The 25,602-nt window shown below is 37.1% G+C and overlaps 1 protein-coding gene across 1 annotated transcript in view; it reads left to right on the plus strand.

Annotated features, from left to right (window-relative positions):
• LOC113230955 (follistatin-A) overlaps nt 1–24,382 on the plus strand; it is a 44,139-nt gene extending 19,757 nt beyond the window's left edge. Inside the window, exons 2-6 of the mRNA XM_026465066.1 lie at nt 1,786–1,977; nt 9,072–9,281; nt 21,594–21,809; nt 21,969–22,199; nt 22,658–24,382. Coding sequence (XP_026320851.1) covers nt 1,786–1,977; nt 9,072–9,281; nt 21,594–21,809; nt 21,969–22,199; nt 22,658–22,725 — 917 coding nt within the window. The 3' untranslated portion in view covers nt 22,726–24,382. The remainder of the gene's footprint in view (nt 1–1,785; nt 1,978–9,071; nt 9,282–21,593; nt 21,810–21,968; nt 22,200–22,657) is intronic.
• Nucleotides 24,383–25,602: the final 1,220 nt, after the last annotated feature.

Raw genomic sequence — 25,602 nt, forward strand, 5'->3', positions numbered from 1 at the left:
GACTCGATTTGCCTTTCTATTGAATCCATTCGCTTGAAAGTCGCATTGAAATAATAAATCGATAAAATTTCGTTAATTCGCATGCACTTGCACTTCATTAAAATCGAATCGTATCGTTTGGGCAGAAAAGGGTTAAAACTCAGACGGGTTGTTTGGGTTTTAACTCACTGCCCATCTCTGTTCCTCAGTAAAAACGAATTATTCAAATACATATAGGTATAAACCACATAACCAATTTTGAATTAGCATGAACAATAAATCAAGCAGTGGTGTTATGCGCGTGGCGATGCGCAGTTGAAAAATGCCGTGTCTGGTGGTCGTCTAGCCGAACGGTGACTCACGCGTCGGTATTCGACTGAATAAGGTTGTCGAATAGGGCTGCCGAAATATTTAGATTGATTAATTCACACGATTATCCAGTTACTGATGCTGCTAAGCAAATTGATTGCCACGACAGATATCACGAGAGCGAGAAGTAAGTCTATGACAAAATGTTTTATAAACATGAAAAATTAATATTGGGTTGGAATGAACGAGTACATGGTCCACGACCAAAACGAAATTGATTGGATATTCTTCTAAGTGTTTAGTGTATGTGTTTGTATGTCCGGATTTACCATACAGGATAAATAAATGGGTTCAAAGCAAGTCTTGGAGGACACGTCGACAGTTGGTTAGTCGATTTTGATGTATAGTTTTTCCTATGAATATATTTAACATCCGTGGTTTTTTGGGAGATGAATGTGTAAATTGTAAACTAACAAACAGACAACCCTGCATTTAACGCCTTAGATCGCTACGGAGGAGACGGAACATCGGCATCTGCTTTTTTATCGTTTGGTCTGGAGCATGAAGCACTATTTTTTATTGCATCTAAAATGTTAAAGACAACTAAATGTTCGCAGTTTTTGCTTAATTTTGTATCAAGTTAAATGAGGATACAGTGTAACGCTTACGTGATTTATTAATGTTATTTTGACAGATTAGGTTATAATTTAAGATTGAAATACCGGATAAATATTCGATAAGCGTATGCAAATATACGGTAGCCAAACAGCAACTGGTTTTTGGAAATACTTTATCGTATTCACAAGGCTTTCCCATAACCTTGTTGTATTCAGGTATTGCATATTTTGTAACTCTATTACCTAAAATGAGGTTTGAGTCCATTTTTCATTAGTCATATCAAGGTTGTAAATCTAAGCTACCTATAATCCTACAATACAGTATGTTGTTGTAGGTACTTTAAGTTTTGTATTAAAAGTCGACATTTTTGATAGTTAGATATAAGTACCAAGTACCAAGGTTGAAATTGGACACCTGTATAAAGCACCTGTTAACTTTTTTTTATGAAACCAAATGACGCGGGTTGAACAAGTCCTGGGCCTGGTAAGCGACACGCCAGTCCATAATAGTTGCAATAGCACTCAAAGCATTAAAACGCAAGGATCTGCGGTGCACTGCCATTGCATCGTCACCCTGAGACATAAGTTGAAGTCCCACGTGCCTGTAATTTCACCAGCACCCTTACCTGTCAAAACGGGAACGCAGTAATGCTCATATTACGGCTTGGTTGCAGAAATAGGTAAGGTATGTAAGGCAGTACTTCCCTGGACGAACTCTTTCACAAGGACCTCCACTGCTACTATAGTAGTAGTATCATCACGATTATAGTATCAGTAGCGGTAGCCCTTTGGTATAGATGCGTAGGTTCGAGTCCTGTCAAATCGAAGGAATTTTACTTTATGTTAATAATTATAACAAACAAGTATCAAATGGTTGCAGCCGGGATCTGCTGGACTGGGATGGACCGCGGTGGGCGCTGCAGCTCGGTGGCCGCGTTGCGTGTGAGCCGCACTGACTGCTGCGCAGGTGCCAAGAACTCTCCTGTCGCATGGAGTCCCGCAGACCTCGACAACGGACAAATATTCTTCTACAAGGCGCTTTCTGGAGGCGTACCTTGTAATGCTTGTGCTGGTGAGTAAAAATCGTACCTTTGGTGTAAGAAAGTCAAGTCAAAGTCAGTCAAACATTGGATCAAAAGTGCTTTAAAAAAAGTGCAAAAAATAACATAAAACTACACGAAATAAATTATGTATACCCTATTTAAGTATAAAAAAGTTATCGACAATTTCGTTGGACAACTTTAAACCTCTCTGCTGAAAAGTAGTCATTTTGCAGATGTGGCCTTATTACACAAAAGGTGCGAAATAATTATTTCAATTCTAAGTTACTTATGAGCGCTGAATGCGCAATCCGGAATCTCAAGTGCTCTCTTACCCTTACCTTGGGTGTATAGGATCTGAAGTAACAATTACGCTCTATAAGAAGTTGCCGTGTAAATTTAATTCATCCAAGGAGTTTCGTTTGGTCAATAAAAATCTGCGGCGACATCAAATATCCAATATAAATCAAGAAAAGTAAAAATACAAGTGTTGAATCTGATACGAGTTACTATATCCGGTTACATTCAACGAACTAATCAAGCAGTCAATATAAAATGGGCGCTAATGACTTTATCTACAACTATACTTAGATGTTTGTCAAGTATTTTATTGAGACGTCTAGACTGAGCTGTTAACAGCTCAATTGTATAATATATTGCATCTATTACTGTCAATTGTAACTACAGTAACGATTGGTGAGTTTATTGTGCAGACGGGACATCGCGTTTAGAATGTGCAGATAAACAACTAAATTTAATATTAATAGGCGGTTTTTTCAAGAGAATGTCACCGTAGAGGATTACGAGGAGGATCAAGTGATAGTATGTACAACAAAGAAACATGAACGATGCTACACCGACAATAGCAAGGCTTAAGACAGAACTTGAAAGATAATTTCTTAGCTTACTTAAAACCTACTTAAAACGTAAAAATATTTGCACTTGTAGCCTAATGAGAGAATAGTGGCTTCTAAATTAAGGGGTCAACTTCAATTTCTAAATAACGTACTTACGTTTAATTTGGAAATAAAAAATTAGTCGACTATCATTTTTTTTCATTCGTTTTAATTTTCTACTATAAATATAGGTTTGTCAAGTGGTTTGAGGTTGTTTTTGCGTTCTTGTAAATTAAGAAAATATATACTTTGAAAATGGTTTTTTATTTGTTAAAGTTTGAATTGACCAATCAACTATCACAACTTTTCAATTTTCAGCTGTTTCGGCTATGTTACAAAATGTAAAAAATGCAGTTTGTTTCATTTCGATTTTTCTCAATAAAGGTTGAGTAAGGCTGTTCAGTATATCAATATTAGGTATTAATTTAATTGCTCAACTAAATATAATTCTTATTTATGTAAATACAAAAATAATATCACTTAGCTTTCATTTTATTTTTTTTATAAAAATGGGCGCACCTCCCATCTTACCTGATGGAAAGTGACGATAAGGTAGCACACAGAAAAAGACTTGCCTTATGATAGCACAACTGAAAACTTACATGAACTAAATGAATCTAAATGACATGAAGTAAAAAAAAAAACGAAAAAAAAAAGTTGTCTCTACATAAGTAACTACGTCATATGTTAGATTTAGGGGAAGGGGTAACTTATTAGGCGTTTTAGAGCAGTGCAAAATAAAAAACAAAGTGGTTTTTTTGTGATAACAAAGTGACGGGACTAACTAGACGGGCGCGTCGTGGGACACACCTGTCCATAGGTAGCAGTTACAGTACCACTCAGAACTTTGTATCGTAAAGGTCTGGGGGCACCGCTACTGCACCAGTCACCATCAACATAAGTTGACAAGTCCCAGGTGCCTGTAATTACATCAGTACCCTTACCGTTCAAAATCGAAACGTAGCTCATATTATTGCATGGCGGAAGAAATAGTTAAGGTGGCGCAGCGTACTTCACTGGACGAACTCTTTCACAAGGACAAACTGGAAACTAGCTTACTGTAGAAACCAGGTACATTTACAATGTATTTCTCTAAAAACGTCTCTATAAAGCGTGTACACACAGAGAGCGGGTGTGGGTCGGGCGCGGGTCAGGTCGTGTAGTTATGACAACACACCGAGCGCGGGCGCGGAACGGGCACACGCTCCCGCGCTTGGTGTGTTGTCGTCCATATAAAAACACGGAATTAGACCCGCCGCGGTCCCGACCCGACTCGCGCCCGGTCCGCATCCGCTCTCTGTGTGTTTCACGCTTAAGTCTTCGAACAATATACTTTCTCGATACATTTTTAAACTACCTTGCAATGAAATTTCCCCTAAGGAGAAAGTAATCTGACGACCAATGCGGGTTGAAAACTTCACACGTTTTCCAAGGGCTGTGAACCTTCTTTGCGTGCAGATTTCATCACGATGCCACCCGTCACCGTTAGCGGGAGCTACTAAATATTAACAAATCTACATAATTTATTGTACACAATATCATGATGTGTATCATGACTATGATATTCATATGTTTTTCGTGAAAATACACCACTAATTTGTTATTAATATTATTAATACAAAGTTCGAACAACACAACGAAAAATTCCTACGATCTGGAGGCACACGAACCAGGTTTGTTGCAGCTCTTATCAACTGAGGTCAAAAATTCGCAACAGTGGTGCGTTCAGTGGGACGTTCAAGGATTACGCGGATATTGTATCTTGTATTGGATGTATCCAATTGAACGTTCCGCTGAACGCACCACTGTTGCGAATTTGTGACCTTATTTGGTAAGAGCGGCAACAAACCTGGTTCGAAATGAAAGTCCTAGATACCTACATACAGCCTCAGAAATTGGTACCACCGATCTCCCAATTGAGAAGCAACCGTTGTCTCACTGGGCTACCTCTCTTACGACACAATTTACCTTAAGTCATTTACATAGAGTTCAAAGCTACCCCTATGACTAAGTGTGAATAAAGTGTACATGATCTTCGAGTATAAATGATCGAAGTACATGATCATTATTTTGAGACAAAATTAGGACGTCGAGTGCATTGCCCGATACCTAGATAAACACGAACGCCACTGCAAAAACGGTTTGGCATATTGACAAGAATGCGATGCTAACGTAGAAAACAATCATATTTGAAGTTTCGTTTGCATTGTCTTAGTACTTAGGAGAGTTTGATAAGACCGTATTTTCATGATACATTAATTATTCCATTTCGGGATAAGCAATATTATTAAAATAAAAATCTCTTGAATATTTAAACAAAATGAACGCGCAACATCAATCAATCTTTAATAGTATTGCCTAAGTATTGTACATTACTGTTTATTGTTGATAAAGTTGAAATTAAAATTTGCATCTGTAGTATTTTGCTTTTATAATATCAAGTGACGGGACGAACGTACGCCTGCAGGTAAGCTATACGCCTGTCCATAACAGTTGCAGTGTCACTCAAAGCTTTAAATTATATAACTGCCTCTGTGGCCGAATGGTTACCATGCCTGCCACACAGAGGTCCCAGGTTCGAATCCTGGGCCCCGGAAAAATATTTGCATGGCCTACTTTTATTTCTCTTGAGTGTAATTTGTGGTTGTCTATGTATGTGTCCATGGTACCCGCCGCACAGGGTTTCCCTAGAACGGGGCTATGTTGAGTCTGTAGGTTTTTTTTTAAATACAAAGATTTCAGGGACACTGTTTCTGCGCCCGTCACCCTGATGCATAAGACCCATATGGCTATAATTTCACCAGCACCCTTACCCTTCAAAACCGGAACACAGTAATGCTCACATTACTGCTTGTTAGCAGAAATAGGTAGCAGTATTTCCCTGTAAAAGTATAAATTTTTATAAACTTAATTAACTGTACATCTGACCAGTATCCAAGTATCTTTTGTTATGATTATTAATTAATACAAAGATAGAACATATAGAAAAAGAAAATTCTTATTCCCGATGGACATAAAAACCACGACCACGCTGTACCGTAGCGTTGCTGAACTACATACAGGTCAAGTCATCGAGTTGTCGAAATTTGCCTGTGTTTTTGTTATAGATTTATCGGTTTTCGGCATTCGGCGCCGCTAGCGACATCTAGTGAGAGATTTTAGAACCTTCTCACCGCAGACGGTACCTTTACAGGTGCCTCATGCTAACTGTGATGTCGCATCGTGTCGAAGACAAAAAAATTCTATGTATTAGTATTATTCTACGATCTTTGAATTGTAATAATCATAACAAAACTAGCGGAGTTATTTCACAAAAAACCTCAATAAAGCATCTTTTTCTTTTTTCCAATATGTTTTCCGAAACCTAAAAAAAAATTATAAACATAACATCAGATTAGTTTGTTTTGCGTATCTAGTCAGCGAAGATCAATGTTTGTTTTGACAATTTCGAATAGATTTAAACTACCTACGTATGTTTTCATTTGAATTTTATTTACACTTTGACCAAAACATCATAAACAGTGAAAAATGTCCAACATAGGAGTATGTATCTACTGTACGAACTAAATCGCTTTTATGTTAGTTTTCTACCTAACATCCTAACACATAACAGTATCAACTATTGATTTTAAATTATACTTTTGTGTTCTGATACATTTTTTACGGGCTTCAAACTGGAATGGACAATTGAAAACATATGGGCCGCTGTCTCTGTCTAGTCGTAGAACTATGCTGGATCGTATTTTCCATAAAATTGTGAGTAATTCAATAGATTCTCCAGCACTTCTCAGTAAGGTTAGGTTGACTATTCCTAGACCAAATGCAGGACTAAGAAATTATACACCTTTTAAATTTCGTGTCTCTAGAACTAATCTTGAATACCGCCGTAAAGTTGCCTGGTTATCGGTATTTTACAGGATATATCACAGAGAGTGTGCGATGGAATTACACGGTTTAATTCCGCCTTCCTCTTTCCATCATTAGGGGACTAGATGTAGGCTTGGGTTCCACCCCGATATTGTGGATATTTATATGGCGAAAGGCTATAGAGTGGAATTCCCTGCCTGCAGACGTGTTCCCTGAACGTTATAACTTGGACCTTTTCAAGGCGAGAATGAACAGGCGTTATTTAGATGTGCATGCTCCATCGTCGACCTCATCGTCACTTTCCATCTGATGAGATGGAGGTCAAATGCGCACTTGTGTAAAAAAAAGAATCTTGGAATCTCTGCTCCTAGTAGAATTGTTAAAATTTATAATCAGTTTCATAGGCTATGTGATTTGGATATTTTTAATTATTTCCTGCCCAGCTTCAAAATTAAAATGTAAAGTTTCACGTTTACCAAAAATTCAAATACAATTATATTAAGTAATTATATTCATTTGTAACCTATTGCTATATGAATTTGAAAGTGTAATTACCAAACTTGCTATACCAAAGTTCGCTTTTTATTTACTACTAGCATAGTGCGGTAGCCTGGAAGTGCAATATGTATAATGCTTTTATATTTTGATTGTACCTTATTAGCTATACTCTGTATATGTTTGTGTTGGTTGTCCATTCCAAAAACAAAGATGTGTAACAAACACATGGAATAATTCGTAAGGTCTGTCATGGTTTGTTCCGTAGTTTAATCGGCAAAGCGTCTGCCACGGACTGCCTGAGGGTGCAGGTTTGAATCCAGCTGGATGAAATGAATTTTTTTAGTGTTTCGATCTTTGTTACCTATAACAATTATAACAAACTAATGGGTAATTTCACAAAAAAATAATTGAATATCATGGTAGAAAAAATATAAATAAATAGAGAACAAAAATAAAGAAGAAAGTTATCTGAAAATCTGCTTGGCTGTTGATCGAGCACGCAGGTTTAACACATCTTTCATTTGTTCCATAATATACCTATCTAGCTCGGACAGCAGAGCTAGCAACAGTCGTTGGGGCAGTTATTGACCACTCGCTCGGCAGATAACCGTTTGACAGCTTACAACGCAACGGTGAAGAAATTATGTGAGATCCTGAATTGATGGGTATTTTAAGTAGTGAAACTATAAAACACTAATAAATACCGTATTAACTGCCTCTGTGGCCGAACGGTTACTATGTTGCCCTGTCACGCAGCGGTCCCGGGTTCGATTCCTGGACCGGGAGAATTATATTTGCGGCGTAAAATTATTTTTCTCGTGAGTTTGGGTAAAGTTTGTGGTTGTCTATGTGTGTGTCTGTGGCACCTGCGATACAGGGTTTCCCTGGCGCGGGGTTAAGAGTGGTGCGTTATTCGTTTGTTTTATCTAAGTAAATTTGGGGTCTTCAAACGGTGTGAGTACCGTTTGTGTCAATCTAGTATACAGAATGTAATTTTAAAAATATCTGCAAACTTTTAGAATAACTAAATAATACGATTATATCGTACTCAATTGCTCTTTAAGCTACGAGTACACCCATGTTTAGCAATGGCTAGTGTTGAGTCACGGAAAAAGTTCCATTTTGAAAAAATAATATTTTTCAGGGTAATAAATATTTTTCCGGATTTACCATTTTCCACATTTGACGTTGACACCTGTCAAAAGTTGAAATGACTGAACGAAAATGATGGAGCCATTAAAAAGGTGTTTTTTGCTGTTGTGAAATTATTTTAAATCTCGTTTTTTTTTCTCGTAGTGGCTTTTAGCTATGTAAGTTTATTCTATTATTAACGCTAAATAAAACTTAAAGAGATATTTCTGAACGTAGAACATAATATGAGCCTTCCAAATAGTGTTTCTCCAATTTTTTGGGAATTTTTCTGGAAAAATGTTCATTATTTGAAATTTTTCGGAAAATTACCCAATAACAGCAATGGCTGATTTAGTATAACTAATGATGACTATGATCGTTCCTTGGGTTAAAGTTTTTGTGGTGAGCACTCACTTTGGTGAAATGACAGGCACATGGGAGTTGTAAACTTATGTCTCAGGGTGACGGACGCAGTATCAGTGCCCCTCAGATCTTTGCGATTTGAAGCTCTGAGTGGCACTGCAACTGTTATGGACAGGCGTGTAGCCTACCATCAGGCGCACGACTTGTTCGTCCCATCACTTGACATTATAAAAAAAAGTTTCCGATTTAGATCCATAATCTAGTAAACTTAGAACATCCTGTTGGCGATGCGCTTTTCTGTCAAGATATACGTGACCAAAGTAGACTGACGTGATGTTATAATAATGGTTAATACTCATTTTTTTTTCTAGAATCGTGCGCCAGCATGCCATGCGGCTCTGGTCGACGCTGTGTGGTGCGAGGTGGTCGCGCCAAATGCGTGTGTGCCGCTGCATGCCGCCGCGCTGGTCCGGTCTGTGGCAGTGATGGCAAGACCTACCGCTCGCTATGTCGGTTGCGACGACGAGCCTGTCGGAGGCCTGCTAAGCACCTGAGTTTGGACTACCCAGGACCTTGTCGAGGTAAGTCTTCGTATCCCTTGATGTAATAAAGTCATATCCGCAAAGTGTACATTTTTCAGGAGCAATGTTTTAAGATTGTATGAACGAAATTAGTAGATAACTTTTTTATGCTTAATAATAAACAATTATAACTTTATTCACTTGCACAAAGGCAGTGGTAAATAATACATTAATAGTAAAAAATATTTAGGAACCTTTGTGGGGGGTCTGGTGTTCCGTACATGAATTATATGTATGATGGGTCACCCAGCCTTCACTTTTAAATAAAAAGATGAACACATTGTAAATTAAGAAGCAAAATAATTATATAAGCATAATTTGTTTATTTGTTTCATTTTATATTAATTGCCTCCGTGGCCGAACGGTTACCATGCCGGACTGCCACTCAGAGAGGTACTAGGTTCGATTCCCGGGCCGGGAGAAATATTTGTATGGCCTGCATTTATTTCTCTCGTGAGTTTGTGTGTAATTTGTGGTTGTCTGTGTGTGTATCCATGGCACCCACGGCACAGGGTTTCCCTAGTGCGGGGCTTTGTTGAGTGTCTACGTTATTATTATTATATTTTGTACATATTTTTGTGACTTTTGACGTATGTTCATATATGATTGTAGGTTTATTATAACAATGGTACGAATTTATATCTCGTCGTAACATTGGGCAGTTTTAACTGCCGAGTCACGGCATCATGTCGTCTGCGTTTTGATTTTCATTCAAAATGGTATCTTACGAATTGTCGTATCGTCGGTAGCATGTGGTGTCACGCTTCTGAGAAAACCTTCTAAAGAAAACCTGACAGAATCATAACAGAATAAGAAATCTTTCTTTCTTTGCTCACGTCTCGCGCCTGCTCGGTGTGTTGTCGTCCATATCAATGTACGGATTTAGAACCACCACGATCTCGACCCGACCCGCGCCCGACCTACACTCGCACTCTGTGTGTTTCACGCTTTACGACCCTAGTTGTCATAACTAACGCATTTGCATTATGCTAACTTTCGAGATATTGACACTTAAAGTTTTTTTTTTCTTTAAATAATGTCAATTGCGCTGAATTACGAGCGCGGGCGCGGAACGAGCACACGCGCCCGCGCTCGGTGTGTTGTCGTCCATATAAATACACGGAATTAGACCCGCCGCGGTCCCGACCCGACTCGCACCCGATCTACCCTCGCTCTCTGTCTGTATCACGCTTTACTGCTCTCTTTGTCATAACTAATGCATTTGCATTTTGCTAACTTTCGAGATAATGTCACATAAAGTATTTTTCTATAAATAATGTCAATTGCGCTGAATTACGAGCGCGGGCGCGGAACGGGCACACGCGCCCGCGCTCGGTGTGTTGTCGTCCATATAAATACGGGGAATTAGACCACCTGCACCCGCTCTGTGTGTATTTCACGCTTTAATGCTTCCGTAGCCTTTCATATTCTTACGCAAATCGTAAAAGAATAGCTAAGAATGAATTATGTTTACTAAATAAACTAAATGATAAAAACATGAAAATCGTGCATTTAGCGATAGTTGACGTAAGCCGCGGAACGCAAATTCGCTAAAAACACTGTCGAGAGCATCCGATGACCTTGTTGTACGTAAGCGAGGCTGTGGCAATACATCTTATTTCTTATAGCTTTTAAAATAATGAAAAATAAATTAAATATGAAGATAGTATCCCTAACATAACTGTAAACTCTAAATAATCGATGTTTACCTTCACCGAAAAGGTCATGGTATAATTCAAATTCAATTTCGCACATAAATCCAAGAAAATCAGAAGTGCGAGGCCGGATTCGAACCCACGGCCTCTGCTTGAGAGTCAGCAGGTCAAACCACTAGGCTACCACGGCTTAGAGAAAGAGTTCTCAGGCATATTATTATAATTACTATCGTATAACGAATCAAGCAATATTATCTATTTCAAAATCTACAATTACAAGTTTGTAGGGTTGTGCAACCCTTTATAGAGTTCATAGTCAGTTCAAGGCAAATTAATTAGAGAATCGGTTTATTTTTAACACACCACATAAAAATAGTATTAAAACTAACGAGGCATGCCAAACTGGCGCCAACGTTGATTCTTACACTACCAAGACCATTATAACATGTTGTAAATTATATAAAACACTGTTGTGACATTTTATTCACCTTCTAATAGTAATGTCTTTGCTATGTAATGTAATAAATTTATAGAGGCCCCGCATTCTTGGGACATGCGGACATGTCTAATACCCAGTTTCTACAATTTATTTGTAGATAAGTGTACTTCCAAAAAAAAATGACGACACCTTGAGTTTTGATTGATTCATTATTTTATTATATAATTAATTCATTCATCCAACGATGCCGGGGGAGTCTACCGTGTCAAACCAAAACACAGTAATAGCAAACATCATTTTCAGGAAACGCTGCAACAAGAATGTTTATTATTTTTCAAGTTAATAACATAATATTTTTTTTATAAAAAAAACGACCTCAAAAATTCGTGGAATTACATCTATTTGCCAAGTTTTATTGAAATCGGTCACCGGAACTAGTTTGCCACCCTTAGAAGTGGAATAATTGCTTCAAGTTAAAATGGAATCAATACTGAGGTACCCTCTTTCTAACAAAGAAATAATCATGAAAATCCGTTCACAAATACCAGAGTAATCCCATAACATACATAACAAAATTCGGTCGAATTGAGAACCTCCTCCTTTTTAAGTCGGTTAAAAAGACATATTTATCTTACTTTGTACATTAGATATTAAATAACTCTATCTAGTCATGATAATAAATTGGTTTTGCATTGATAACCAGCCGGCAGATTCTTGTTGTAAGGAAATTATAAAACACTGTACTGGGATTTGCAGTATTGGTGGGCAGGTAAACGCCTCTAACTAACGACGAGGCGGTACGGTCTGCGACTCTTGCCTGTTGGGTTTATATAAACCAAAGTTTTTCAATCAATTAAATACGGTGACCGACATCTAATATATTAAAAAATATAACTAACTAATGCTATTTAAATTATGCCAGCGGAGCATGGTAGTCGCAGACAATGGCGTCATTTACGATAGATAATGCGGTCCGCCTGCGCTCGCGTCTAAATAAGCGCATCAAGGAGTAAGAAAAGTGCCCTGTGGTACGCCGTTGAGATTTTAATATCTGATAAAGTATGAAGTCATGGAAGACTATATACTTTATCAGATATCTATAACAAAATGAAGTGTAGTGAATTTTTAGTCGTCGTTTAAATCCCTTAGGCACACGAGAATTTTTCTTCGTATAACTTAAATACTAGGGATTATACGTATAATATATTCGTATCTATTAATTTCTTTGATTTTAAGTCTATTTTAATTTTATTATTGTTAATTTAAAAAAAATGTTTTATTTAATTTTTTATGACGCAGTGGCAGCACAGAACAGTAACTTAAGTATACAAATAGTAAATCTGGCGCGAATTGCTTGAAGGTGCTAGTTCGAATCTATCCGGATCGAAAGAATTTTTCTTAGTGGTCGATCTTTGTATTAATAATTATAACAAAGTGGTGGAGTAATTTCACAAAAAATAATTTAATATCATGAATATCAACAAAATAATTGATCATCATGATCATCAGTAAAACACCATGATTATCAATTAATTTAAAAATTATAAAAACAGTAAGTTAATGTGCAACAGACGACCTTATTGCTACGTAACGATTTCTTCCTTAGGATAAAAATTTTGTATATACATTTTTTTTAATATACATTACATGATCCACGTCACCTTAGTCCGCGCCCGCAAGTAGCATTAAAGGTATACAGAAATATAATTTTGTTTGGGAACAATCGCACATCGAGTATCCACGCATACATTAATCCCGGTCCCGTATAGACACTCCTCCGCTATCGGAATTTGTTCGTGTTCCTAGACATAAAATTACTTAGAGATATAAATGCAGTAAATTATCTTTTATATTTACATAACAATTTAAGCTGAAGCTCACCCCAATTTGATAAAAATAATTTAGTATCATGGTGGTCAAACATAAGTTTAAAAAATACAAATAGTTCATACTTGAATGGAAAACATTTTTGCAGCAATACATATTTACAAATCACTTAAAAATATAAAATTGATTGCTAGTAGGTAATCCAGATCTAACTTCCTTGAAGTTTGTTAGTGGTTTGAAAAATTTGCAATAAATAAGAAATAAACGTGTTCTACGATGTACTATATGTGGTAGAGTTCAGGCTATTATATTGAACCATACCGAAATAATATATGCCCACAACATCGAAACTATTTCTTGAAAATAGAACATTACATCATTTAAGTAGAGTTAAAAGCTGCAATTTAACCTCTCAAGTCCCAGCAAACTACAATAGGGAAAGCGATACACGCCCAATGTACATTAAAATGAACTTATATTAAAAAGTACATTACTAAATATTATGAAATAGTTCTTTATGAAAAACTTACTTTTCTAGATACCCTATGGTCATATAGAATAGCTCTAAATTTGATTGCGATATTTTTATTATAATTTACACAGAACGTTCACATGATCATAGAAATAATATTGTCTCGGGTCTGAATCACGTATTATGTACATTTTGATGTAACTTTGATGTACACGGTGCCTTAGGAGGTTAAATAAGTGCAGTTTGTATGGTTTCGCCTGCGCCTGAGTATACATCTCTATTGGCATCGGAGCGCATAATGGCTCATTGCTACTCCCGATATGGAAACCTGTCGCTCGGGGCAGCCTGTGAATGAAAACTGCTCTACGCGATAAGAGTAAAATATTATGTAGAGGTATACTAATAAGTTGCAGAGGAAAAACAAAATAATACTTAACGTATTTATTATAAGTATTCGCATGGAGTAATCTATGTAAGTAAGGCCTATTCGCGTATAAAGTTTGAATCGTTTTTTTTTTCATTACCACTTTACTAGATCGAAATAATAACTGATTCACGATGCAACATGAAATTATAATATAATTATGCTAGAATATTCAATGGGTATATTTTTTTTAATTGAAAGTACCTACCTAACCAAGAAGATCAGGCTTAGCATCAGGCGCACGACTTGTTCGTCCCTTCACTTGATATTATAAAAAAAAAAGATTATTAATACAAAGATCGAACACTCAGAAAAAACACTCAGAAAAAATTCCTTCGATCCAGTCGGATGCGAACCGACGTCTTCTTGCATACCGTGCCAGACGCTATACCAACTAAGCCACGGAACGAACCAACGGACCTCACGAATTTTTCTATGTGCTTGCGTCGTGTCTTTGTACTTGGTCTTTCAACGACTTTTTAGTCGTAGCGATCTATGAGAAATCTATTGCAGATTTATCCGACCGGATCGAAGGAATTTTTTCTGAGTGTTTTTTCTGAGTGTTCGATCTTTGTATTAATAATTATAACAAACTAGAGTAATTTCACAAAAAATAATTGAATATCAATTCAATAAAAATTTAATTAAAAAAAGATTTTTAACATTATTTGTAATGGTATAATTAAAAAAATCTGGTTTATTATATATACAGTTACATATGTGTAATCCAAACTTTTGACACTTGCAGAAATTGGTACTTATATGTATAGTATCGTATATAAATATATTATGGTGCACATTGTCGTATTGTAAATCATATATACCGTACAATGAAATAGGTAAAAGTGAGAAAATTTCGTTAGATTAATTTACTTACTCTGACAAACTAAAGAGGTGTTCAAATATGGTTACTATTTATTACTTGATGCAAGACCTTTTTATAGATAAAAAGCATAATGAGCTAGCGATAATGTCATTTTGGTGAATGAAGACAATTACGAGAACCGTTACGCGAGTTATCGTTACGCGAACATGTTTGTGTACAATGCAATATAAAGCAAAGGCCGACATACAAACAGCGGCGCGACAAACTGGTACAACTGACAAAACTTCGCAGGTCCCGGGGACCTTAAGGGGTCATGCTTCAAAGGCAGCTAAATATTACCTACAAAAATTTAACGATAATGCTCCATTTTCCCGGGCAAAATCCCAAAACGTGTAAAGTTACATTGTTCTCCATCTCGTAGCATTTCGTAGCAGTAGAGCTCCCTGTGAAACAGTTCGTCCAGGGAAGTATTGCCACTTTACCTATTTCTGCCGTCTGCGTTCCGGCTTTGAAGGGTAAAGGTGTTGGTGAAATTACAGGCATATGGGACTTGTCAACTTATGTCTCAGGGCAACAGGCGCAGTGGCAGTGTCCCTCTGATCTTTGCAATTAAAAGCTTTGACTGGCGCTGTAACTGTAACAGACGTGATGCTTACCTTGTTCGTCCCGTCACCTGATATTATTAAAAAATCTCTTAAAGTAGGTTTATCTTGGACTTCTCATGTCAATGAGGTCAGTAGACGACTGCACTACTCATTTCATTCTCTCAAACGACTCCAATACTTTCTCCCTTTTCATACCAAAATTATGCTTGCGCAGACCCTTCTTCTTGCCATACTCGACTATGTTTGTTACTTGGATGTTACAAATATCGACATAGTTTGTGCAATAAAGAATATATCTATTCTTATCGTATCGAGGGCATACACTAATGCTTACCATCGTGGTGAAAGGATCTAATCGGCGTAAAATACGCGCCGACTGTTGCCCACGGAGCGCCAGACGTACTGGAAAGAAGTGAGCGGGGAGCACCCCTAAACTCGGCTAAAAACGATGCAAACATTCAAAATACGGAATATATTTATTTCATTATAACAAACCACACTTGAAATCGTCACACTGACTAACATTATTACTCATTTGTAAGGATGTAGAGTTTCTTCTCAGACAAGATTCCCCTGAGAAGAAACTTTACAGTTTGCTTGTAAATAAAATTTATAATTTTTTTTATATACATCTTTTTGATTCTTCAACTTATTGATTCTTTAACCTGAGGGAGCAAATAGATTACTCTCATCAAAGTTTATCACGCGAGTAAGCAGAAATTGTATATAATAATAACCTTTTGTATAAAACTTTTCACAAAAGTTTTAATCTACGTAAAAAGACATTTTGAGTCATTTTCAATAGGGGGATATTATTAAAGAAACGTATATATTGCCGCCTAATAGTAAATCAGTATGTGGCTTTGTGGAGAGGACAGGTATGAAGAACCGTCATTATATTTCTGCTCCTTGTACTATTTTTATCACTATAAGTGGTTCATGAAAGATTTATAATTGTTCTAAATATTAAATGCACTGCGGCGTTTGGCGTCGTAAAAATCTTTAAATTGATTTCTCAGAGATACTCCGGCGCCCAGTTTGTTGCCCGGGGCCCAAATTGTCCGGACAGCACGATTCTGCATAACAAATATTGTGTTATGTTGGTGTCGTATCCCAAAAATGAACCAATTTACGTCTCTGAAAGTTGTTGATTTTTTTAAATCGCGTATACTGGAAGCGGAGCCGTTTCGCCAACTTGATTAATTATGTTTACCGAATTGCAATTATTTTAGTATATAGATATAAAATACAAGCGTATCCATATATTTGTGACTGTTTGTCGAACTTAAGGTAATTAAAATTATACACAATTTGAAAGATTGGATAAAGCCTTTTTCACATCGATGCCTTTTATAGTATTTAATGTATGTAGCAGTAGAGCTCCGTGTGGAAGAGTTCCTCCAGGGAAGTTCCTTACCTATTTCTACCGACAAGCAGTAATGTGAGAATTACTGCGTTTTAGTTTTGAAGAATAAGGATATTGGTGAAATTACAGGCACATAGGACTTGTTATGTTTCAGGGTGACGGACACAGTGGCAGCCCCTCAGCTCTTGATTTGACTTAAAGCTCAGTGTGGCACTGTAACAGATGGACAGGCGTGTCTCTTACCATCAGGTGCACGACTTGTTCATCTCGCCACGTGGCACCATATAAAATTTATAACAATTAAAAATTATAATCAGCTAACAACAGTAACTTATGATATTATCACTAGGTAAGTCGTTACGAACTGAAAATAAAAAATGGATCTACAATTTGAATTGAATTTCGAGAGACGATCAGGTTTATTGCCATTTCTCATCAGAGATTGCAGTTATCTTACGAAGCGTAGCGAGGTCATCACCTCGTACCGCTAACGTTGACCCTCTAACTCAAACATAAATTAAGAAGGCCGAGATCACGGCGCGCCACACCATAATGGCGAAGTTTTTTAAAAATATCGTCGCGAGTCTTCTCATGCTCGGTTGTTGAGCAACCCCAAATGAAATGACATTGTTTGTGTGATATTAAGTTAATTACTGTAAATATGTGCACATAACTAATTAATAAACTTTTCAAAAATTTCAAATTTACTCAGGGCCGATAGTATTGAAAATCTTTACTTGGACGGGTTTGGTTTACTACCAGATTTATAAAGAGAAATAAAAGTGTCACACTCTACAAGGTATTTGAGTTTCTTTTCATGCCTCATGCTCTTTGTTACATGTAACTAAATAATGAATTAATCAATACCCCCATGTAAGTTGTTCAATAGACGACCTCGGTGGCCCAACGGTTAGCACAGTGGACACTGGATGAGGAGGCGAGGGTCGATTCCCAGCTGGACCAATTTGGGAAATGAACTTTTCTAAATTGGTTCTGATTTAGGTGTTCTGGGAAGGGCCCAGAGTGAAATCCCGTTGCACTAGTTCTCATAGTACAGGAAATTCCCTAGTTTGAGATCACACAATTGGCGTGGTTGTTTGGCGCAATATTATTATTATATTTATGATTTTTTTTTTATATTTTAAACATGGCAGCAGGCAAAGAATGAATTTTTAAACATTTTTTTAACTATTTACATATTTTTATGATACCTAGTGACAGAACAAAGAAGTCGTGCGCCTGGTGGTAAGCAACACGTCTAGCCATAGCAGTTGCAGTGCCTATCAGACCTTTAAGTCGCAAAGATCTAAGGGGCACTACCATTGCGCCCGTCAACTGAGACATAAGTTGACAAATCTTATGTGTCTGTAATTTCACCAGCACCTTTGAAAATCGGAACGCAGTAATGCTCTCATTACTGTTTGGGGCATATATAGGTAAGGTGACAGTACTTCTCTGAGCGAAATATTTCACAAAGCGTTCTACTGCAAATTACAGCAACACCGAGAGAAGAGAGATGTTGCCACACGGCAATATTAAGTTTACTATAATTGATGTTACAATCATAGTGAATATTTCCAACATGAGGCTTCATTTACTTTATTACCGAATCATTAATAAATATTTCCATTATATCGTCGTAACAGGGTCCCCATTACTAAGCCTACTAACCCTTTGCTTTTTATCTTCGTTTTTATAATACTAAGTGACGGGACGAACAATTCGTGTGCGTGGTGGTAAGCGACACCCCTGTCCCTAACAGTTGCAGTGACAGCTCAGAGCTTTAAATCACAAAGATCTGAGGGGCACTGCCACTGCGCCCGACAACCTGACACATAAGTTGACAAGCCCAATGTGCCTGTAATTTCACCAGCACAAGGGTAAGGACTCTTCGAAACCGAAACGCAATAATATTCACATTACTGCTTGGCGGCAGACATAGGTAAGGTAGCAGTGCCTCTCTGGACGAATTCTTTGACAAGGAGCTCTACTGCTACTAAAGTACCTTAACCTGTACCGTTTTGCCAAGAATCCCGCTATCTAGTCAGGCATTATTTAGAGGTATCCCTTAGGTGACGATTAATATAAAGCTTGACGTGTTTATCCTGTTTCAAAGAAGCTACGTTCCTGACTGGACATAATAATTTGCGTAATCTCGTTTGTACAGTCAGTGGCAGAAGTTCCGCTCTTGTAGAATTATGGTACCTAAAAATAATATTAACAAATTTACAACACCTATGTAGGTACAGCACGTCTACAAATTCACATATACGTCGAAACAGCCAAGGTAATATTGTTTTTCTACTATTATTGAAATATCCTTTTTCTCATCGTAGTAACTTCCAATTTCTCTCTTGTGCGTCTTTTCTTAGGCTGAGACTTATAATAAAAGAACTTTGTTTTCGATTAAGCACAAATTTTATAGAGCAGTAGAGCTCCTTGTGAAAGAGTTCGTCCAGGGAAGCACTGCCACCTTACCTATTTCTGCCACCAAGCAGTAATATCAGCATTACTGCGTTCCGGTTTTAAAGGTTAGCCTTTAGAACCGGAAGTGCGCCTCAGATATTGCGATTTAAAGCTCTGAATAGTACTGCAACTGTTATGGACAGGTGTGTAGCTTACCATCAGGTGCACTAGGCGTCACCTGATATTATAAAAAGAGGCTAGCTAAACAAGTTTTTCGTATTTATAAAACGAAATCCGCCTAAATTTAAGAAAGAAATTAAACTTTGAGTTTACTTCGTAATTTCTTGCTCAAATTTAGGCAAGTTCGTTTTGTAAATCCAAAAAACTTGCTTAGCTTATTTTGCTTGGTCAAAGTCAAAGTCAATTTTATAAATGTCAGCCTTAGCCTTTTTCATTTATCTGAAGTATGCAGTGTTTCGCTGTCTCCTTTTTCACTGGTCTTCGAGAAAGAAAAGTGCACCCTCAAGGCAACGTCTAAATCATCCCAGAAGCATCCTCGAATAAACCACCGTATATCGATGTTAAAATATAAATATTTAAAGGTATTTTAATGCTAAACTTTTATTTCGTGTGCTCGACAATCACTCTATTTACTTGCTCGTCAACCAAAACAACCTTAAATATTACTAATCCTAACTTGGTTCAAACGAAAGTCGAACTAAGGACTTCCTATGTAGATGAAAGAGCGCTCAATGTGCTCATAAGGCTCAATTTACATTGCCGTTTTTTTTTTTCATTTACTTATAAGCATTAGTAAAGTACGGACAAGGGCACATCAGACTACACATTTTTGTTCGAAATTTGCCTCCATTGCAACGGAACAAGATACGTCAATATGTAGGTTGATGTGCTGGCGTGTGTATATGCGTCGCCTAGGCAGCTGCGGAAATTCCCGCGAATGCGCGAGCATTCCCGAGCATGCGCAAGAATTCGCCGAAAGACGCGCGACTAGTTTTTTGGCTCGTATGTATTTTGTAAGTTACAGGATTGATAGTGTTCATTTTGTTATGTACGGACAACGGCACATCAGACTATACATTTTTGTTCGAAAATCGCCTCCAGTGCAACGGAACAAGATACGTCAATGTGTAGCTTGATGTGCTGGCGTATACAATTTCGTCACAAAAATTCGCTTCCATTCCGTTCCGTCGAAATGTAAATTGAGCCTAAGGCACCGAGATCCAAGTGAAACTATGTTTTTCGGATCTAAAACGCTTATATTTAATTTTGTTTTCTCAAACTATAACAACGTTTCGGGCCCTAGTCCGCTGACTTTATTCAATTAAGTAGTATAGAAGTATTTATAGTACAAAGGGCTCAATATAGTAGACGCAACCTAAATATGCAGCTGACCATACTATTCGCCAGACTGCAATATGGGCTAGCGATCCATCATGCGGGTAAATTGCCTGTGATAGATTACCGCATGCTAATGTCGTGTGACCTGTGCGCGGGCTGCATGTTAATTGTGTTTGATTGATGGCCAGTGTTGCAACTCGGCTGCATAATGTGTCTGTAGGCCGTTATTCCCGAGTTAGACTAGACCATTTGTCGTAATAGCTACTTCAAGAGCTATATTTTAGATCGTTTATTTTCAGGATTTCTATTACTAGAAATATTAAATCTTTGTGTTATATATCCCTTCTTTTCCTATATCTCCTTGCACAAAACAATTGAATAGCCTCGACATATTTGCTGGGTATCTCGTCTATCAGATTACACGTTAAATTCTAAAACAGATGTTTAAAGTAAATGTAGGTTTCTTTCAGTAGATATATTTTCTACAATAAAACATTGAGCCAGGTATTGACGCCAAAGAGTACCATCTATCTACCTTTGTCCCGAATTCTGAGTCTCCCTCCTGGACACGAATTGCCATGGCCGATCTTGGAGTCATTAAATAGGCTGGGGGTTCAGATTGCCAGAGTACAGACAATTTTGTTCAGATGGGGATTTTCAGATGGTTCTAACCTGAATTGTTTGTGCGGTACGAGTACGATTCAAGCGATGGACACCTCACATCGTGCCCTGCGTGCTCTAACATCTGCACGCTTGAGATTTTAATGATGGTGACGCAGACGGTGTGACCGAGTTCTGGATGACAGTAGTATAGTTTATGCCATCTATATGATAAGAAAAATAAAACTAAATATACTGTGTTCGTACTCGGTATATCTTCTGCCGACATCGACGGTAGGTAATTCTGTTAACATTGTCCCTTCGCATTCGCAGTGGGTAGCTGTGAAGGCGTTCGATGCGGCGGCGACAAGCGTTGTGTGCTCGATGCTGAACTGGGCGCGCATTGTGTGCGGTGCGGTGCGTGCAGCGTGGCGGGTGCACCCGTCTGCGCCGTCGACGGCCGCACCTACGCCGGCATCTGCGCACTGCGCCGCGCCGCCTGCGAACGCGGAAAAGCCCTGCCGCTTGCCTACAGAGGACCTTGTATTGGTAACAGTAAATTATGCTTCATCAACAGCCTTTACTTTCTATGCCTCTATTTTGCCGTCTATTTGGTCCTTCGAACCGGACATATTCACTGTTTTGGCTAAAATTATTTACTCATCCTCTGAGCGACCTTTCCAAATGTGATTATTTTCTCGATCGCAGCGAACGCAACCTGCGCAACGGTAACCTGCAACGCGGGGCAGCGTTGCATGTCAGGCGGCGCTAGTGGCGCCCGCTGCGTGTCCTGCGGCTCGTGCGGCGGCGGGAGCGGCGGTTCTCGCCGCCCGCTTTGCGGCTCCGATGCGCGCACTTACCCCTCCTGGTGCAGACTGCAAAGAGCTGCGTGCCATGCCGGACGCGTTGTGGATCCTATGCATCCCGGACCTTGCACAGGTGAGCAAGGTGAAATTTTAATCGACACGAATCAAGTGAAATCAGAGAAAAATCAATGAGATGTTATTATAGTAACTAGTCGATTTACCTAAAATATAAAATCATGCACTGTGTGCATCAAGGTACAAAACCCGATACTGTTTTTGTTATCACAAACATATCTTCGGCAATTCAATTTATCGGTAAAGTTAATGGCTGCTCAATGGAATACTTAAAGTGTTCAATACATTTTTGTAGTTATACCGTTATATACGAAAGACGTGCGCAATCTGTAACATTTTATATTTCAGCACAACATTAATGGCTCCTACGGGTAAACTAATATATATCTGCAAATTATTATTTTCTGGTAAGTAAGCGGTACTCATATGTAAACCTCAGTCCCGAGTCCATATAATTAATTGTATAGTTGCTGGCGTATTTTATTTATTTATTTCAACTTTCTCGTTTGTTCACAGGGAGCAAAAATATTACGAACAATAGTGTGAATTTTGAGAGAGGTGATGACGACACGCGCGTTCTATAGTCATAGACTCTTCTAGATTTTGTGTTTCACGGGATTAAACATAATATTTCGTTATATATTGTGACGAAGAAAATAGCATAGCAACTGTACGTACTTTAAAAAAGTACTTTTGTGAAATTCCTAATACCCACTATTTAGAATTTACATTCGACAAATATTACTCTTCTATGAATTTCATTCTGTTAAATGTAAAGTACAATTTTGTTAGACGTAAAATACATTTAACAAAATGAAATTTACATAGAATTCATTAAATTGTACGTACAAGAGCATCCTTTAAAAAAAGTAATTATTTGGCACTAGTTATTCTGAAAAGTTTCTCGGAAGGGGTGCACGTAATATTCATTTGAAATTCGCTTCGAAGAAACGTGGTAAAGTACTCAACATTTTTGTGAAAAATGATGAGAAACACTGTTTCGTCTTCAGATTTGTACCATAAACAAAATCGGCGGTCATTTTGGCACCTCGGCCACATCCTCGATAAATCACTATTACATTTTTTATGTACCTATGTCGATTTGCAAAGACCTACCCTGGAATCGGGCACATTAGTCACAGTTTTTAAGCCAGTTTATCGTTTGATGATTTGGCCGGCTAAAGTTGTGGTAACGAGGGCACTTTACGATGCACCCGAATCTATAAAAAAAAATCATACTACAAACAGCGGTTTCGTCTATCCGAAGCCATTGTCATTATGGCAGGTTCCTTTTCAAAATTCGTATTCGTAGTTATATTTCTATAGTAGATTAGTTAAATTTACAGAACCTGTAGCACTTTTCATACTTTGTAGATAAATAATTCTATAGTCTTAATAACACATAACACATTACTAATTAAAATTTGAGCACCAAATTGTACTTAATATTTAGTCAAAATATTTTATCAATACGTAGTTAGCACAATGTTCGGGATTTATTAGGTGTTTCTTTATTGTAGCGAAATTTACTTTCCGTCTTGTTGTATGCCGATTCAAACAAAGCTTAGAGGTGAAGCAAATTTCATCGGACTGACATAAATATTCTTAATGAACTCTTAGAATTTTAAGATTAAGTTTACATCACGAAACGTGGTATTAACGCTTATGCAATATTTATTAATAAGTTATGAACTATGAAGTTTAGTGCAATAATTTTATTGAAAATTTTGTATGGAATTTATGTTTAATTCTTTGTTTTTTTTATTAATTGAGGTCAGATATAGAGATCTAAAAAAATCGGACGCGTTTAGAATAACTGTTAATACGCTTTCAGTATTATGTGTATGTAAGAGTTTTTTAATTATTATTTCCGACAAGCCTTTTGTTAAATTGCAAAAAAAATTGGTGATCTATTTATAGACTTTAGGGAAAAGTAATTGATTGTTACTTTTTTAAATTATTTCCAAATATTTTCCAAGAATAATTTTAGTGCGAGTGTAATGGAAGGAAGCGTTGTGTGATGCCACTGTACTTGTAGTGAGTTGACTCTCTTGACGTCCTGCTTAGCTTTAAATAGTTTAAACGTTCGATTTCTTAAGGTCCACATTCGTAAATATACATAATTCGTTACAAATTACTACGTTACCATTTTTGTATTCGTAGTTTTCACTTGTTTAAATTCAATGAAAAATACAAGAGAAACACATTTTTCAAGTATTATTTTGATTTTTTTGTGGCACGTTGCACCTCCTAATCAAGATAGTAAATCTACTATTTATTTGATTGATTTGAATGATTACTTAGAATAAATTGCTACTAAGCTGTAGGGCCGCCTGTGGCACTTTAGTTTATTCTAATATACTTACATTACTGTGTTGTGTTGTCATTGTAAATTTTATTTTGCAATAAACAACATTACCTTTATTCATTCATTCAATTTACACGTTAATTGGCTCTGTCCTTTCGCGGCTAACGCGATTTCCCTGAATATTTAAATGTTAGTTATTACTGTTTTAGTAACTTTTTAAATGCAAAGGCTTAAGATACTCTTTTTTCAATATTTCTTAAAATGCAGTTTAAGGTTTCTCTTATATTTTATCTTATTATATAATGTCTATCTTTTTGTGTAACTGTTAAGTTATCTTTTTATGTCACTAATTTCAGATACTATGCTAATAAGTTTTATGCTGGCTTTGTCACCAGGATTAATTACGGGATCTATGCTTTCATATGCGGTGAAATTAATATCGCCGCCGATGTACCATGATACGAATGCCATTATTTTAATATGGACTCGATACTTCAGCATGGTGAACAAATACAATGTACTAACAAATAGGTAAAGATACATTTAGAGCCAATTATTTTAATTATAGTCAGTTTGAAGTAAAATTAATATATATGTTAGTTTTTTTGGAGAAACTGAAGAAAATGTAATTATCCACACCCTGTTGATAACTCTTAAACAACCTGTAAAACTAACATTGGCCAATTCACTATAAAATTAAATGTCAATTTCATGATATTACTTCATTTCTTTTTAAATGCATATGATTATTACTCCAGCTAGGTGGTGCATGTACGCAAGTTTGACAATGCACCACGCATAGTAAAATTTCAAACATTAAACAATACATTATACAATAATAACTAATCTGCCTCTGTGCAATGCAATACAATGTCCAAATAAAGAAGTACGTCGCTTTCCTTCGAAATCCAAAGAAGCTATGTATCAATGCATTATACAGAAAAAATGGTACACCTAAACCTGATGAGTTTTATCGCGGAAGATAGAGAGAAAAATTAAGAGTTTCAAGGCTAGTTCCATGGAGGCCAATGTTTAAAACCTCAAATTATAACATCAATGACAATTGATGCAAGCACCAGCGATGGTAGCGCTATTTGAGATTAGCTTTACCTATGGTTGACCATTATAAATTCGCCTTTACAGGAAAGTAAAA

Source organism: Hyposmocoma kahamanoa, unplaced genomic scaffold (assembly GCF_003589595.1).
Source record: "Hyposmocoma kahamanoa isolate Upper Pololo Valley unplaced genomic scaffold, ASM358959v1 64, whole genome shotgun sequence".
NCBI lineage: Eukaryota > Metazoa > Arthropoda > Insecta > Lepidoptera > Cosmopterigidae > Hyposmocoma > Hyposmocoma kahamanoa.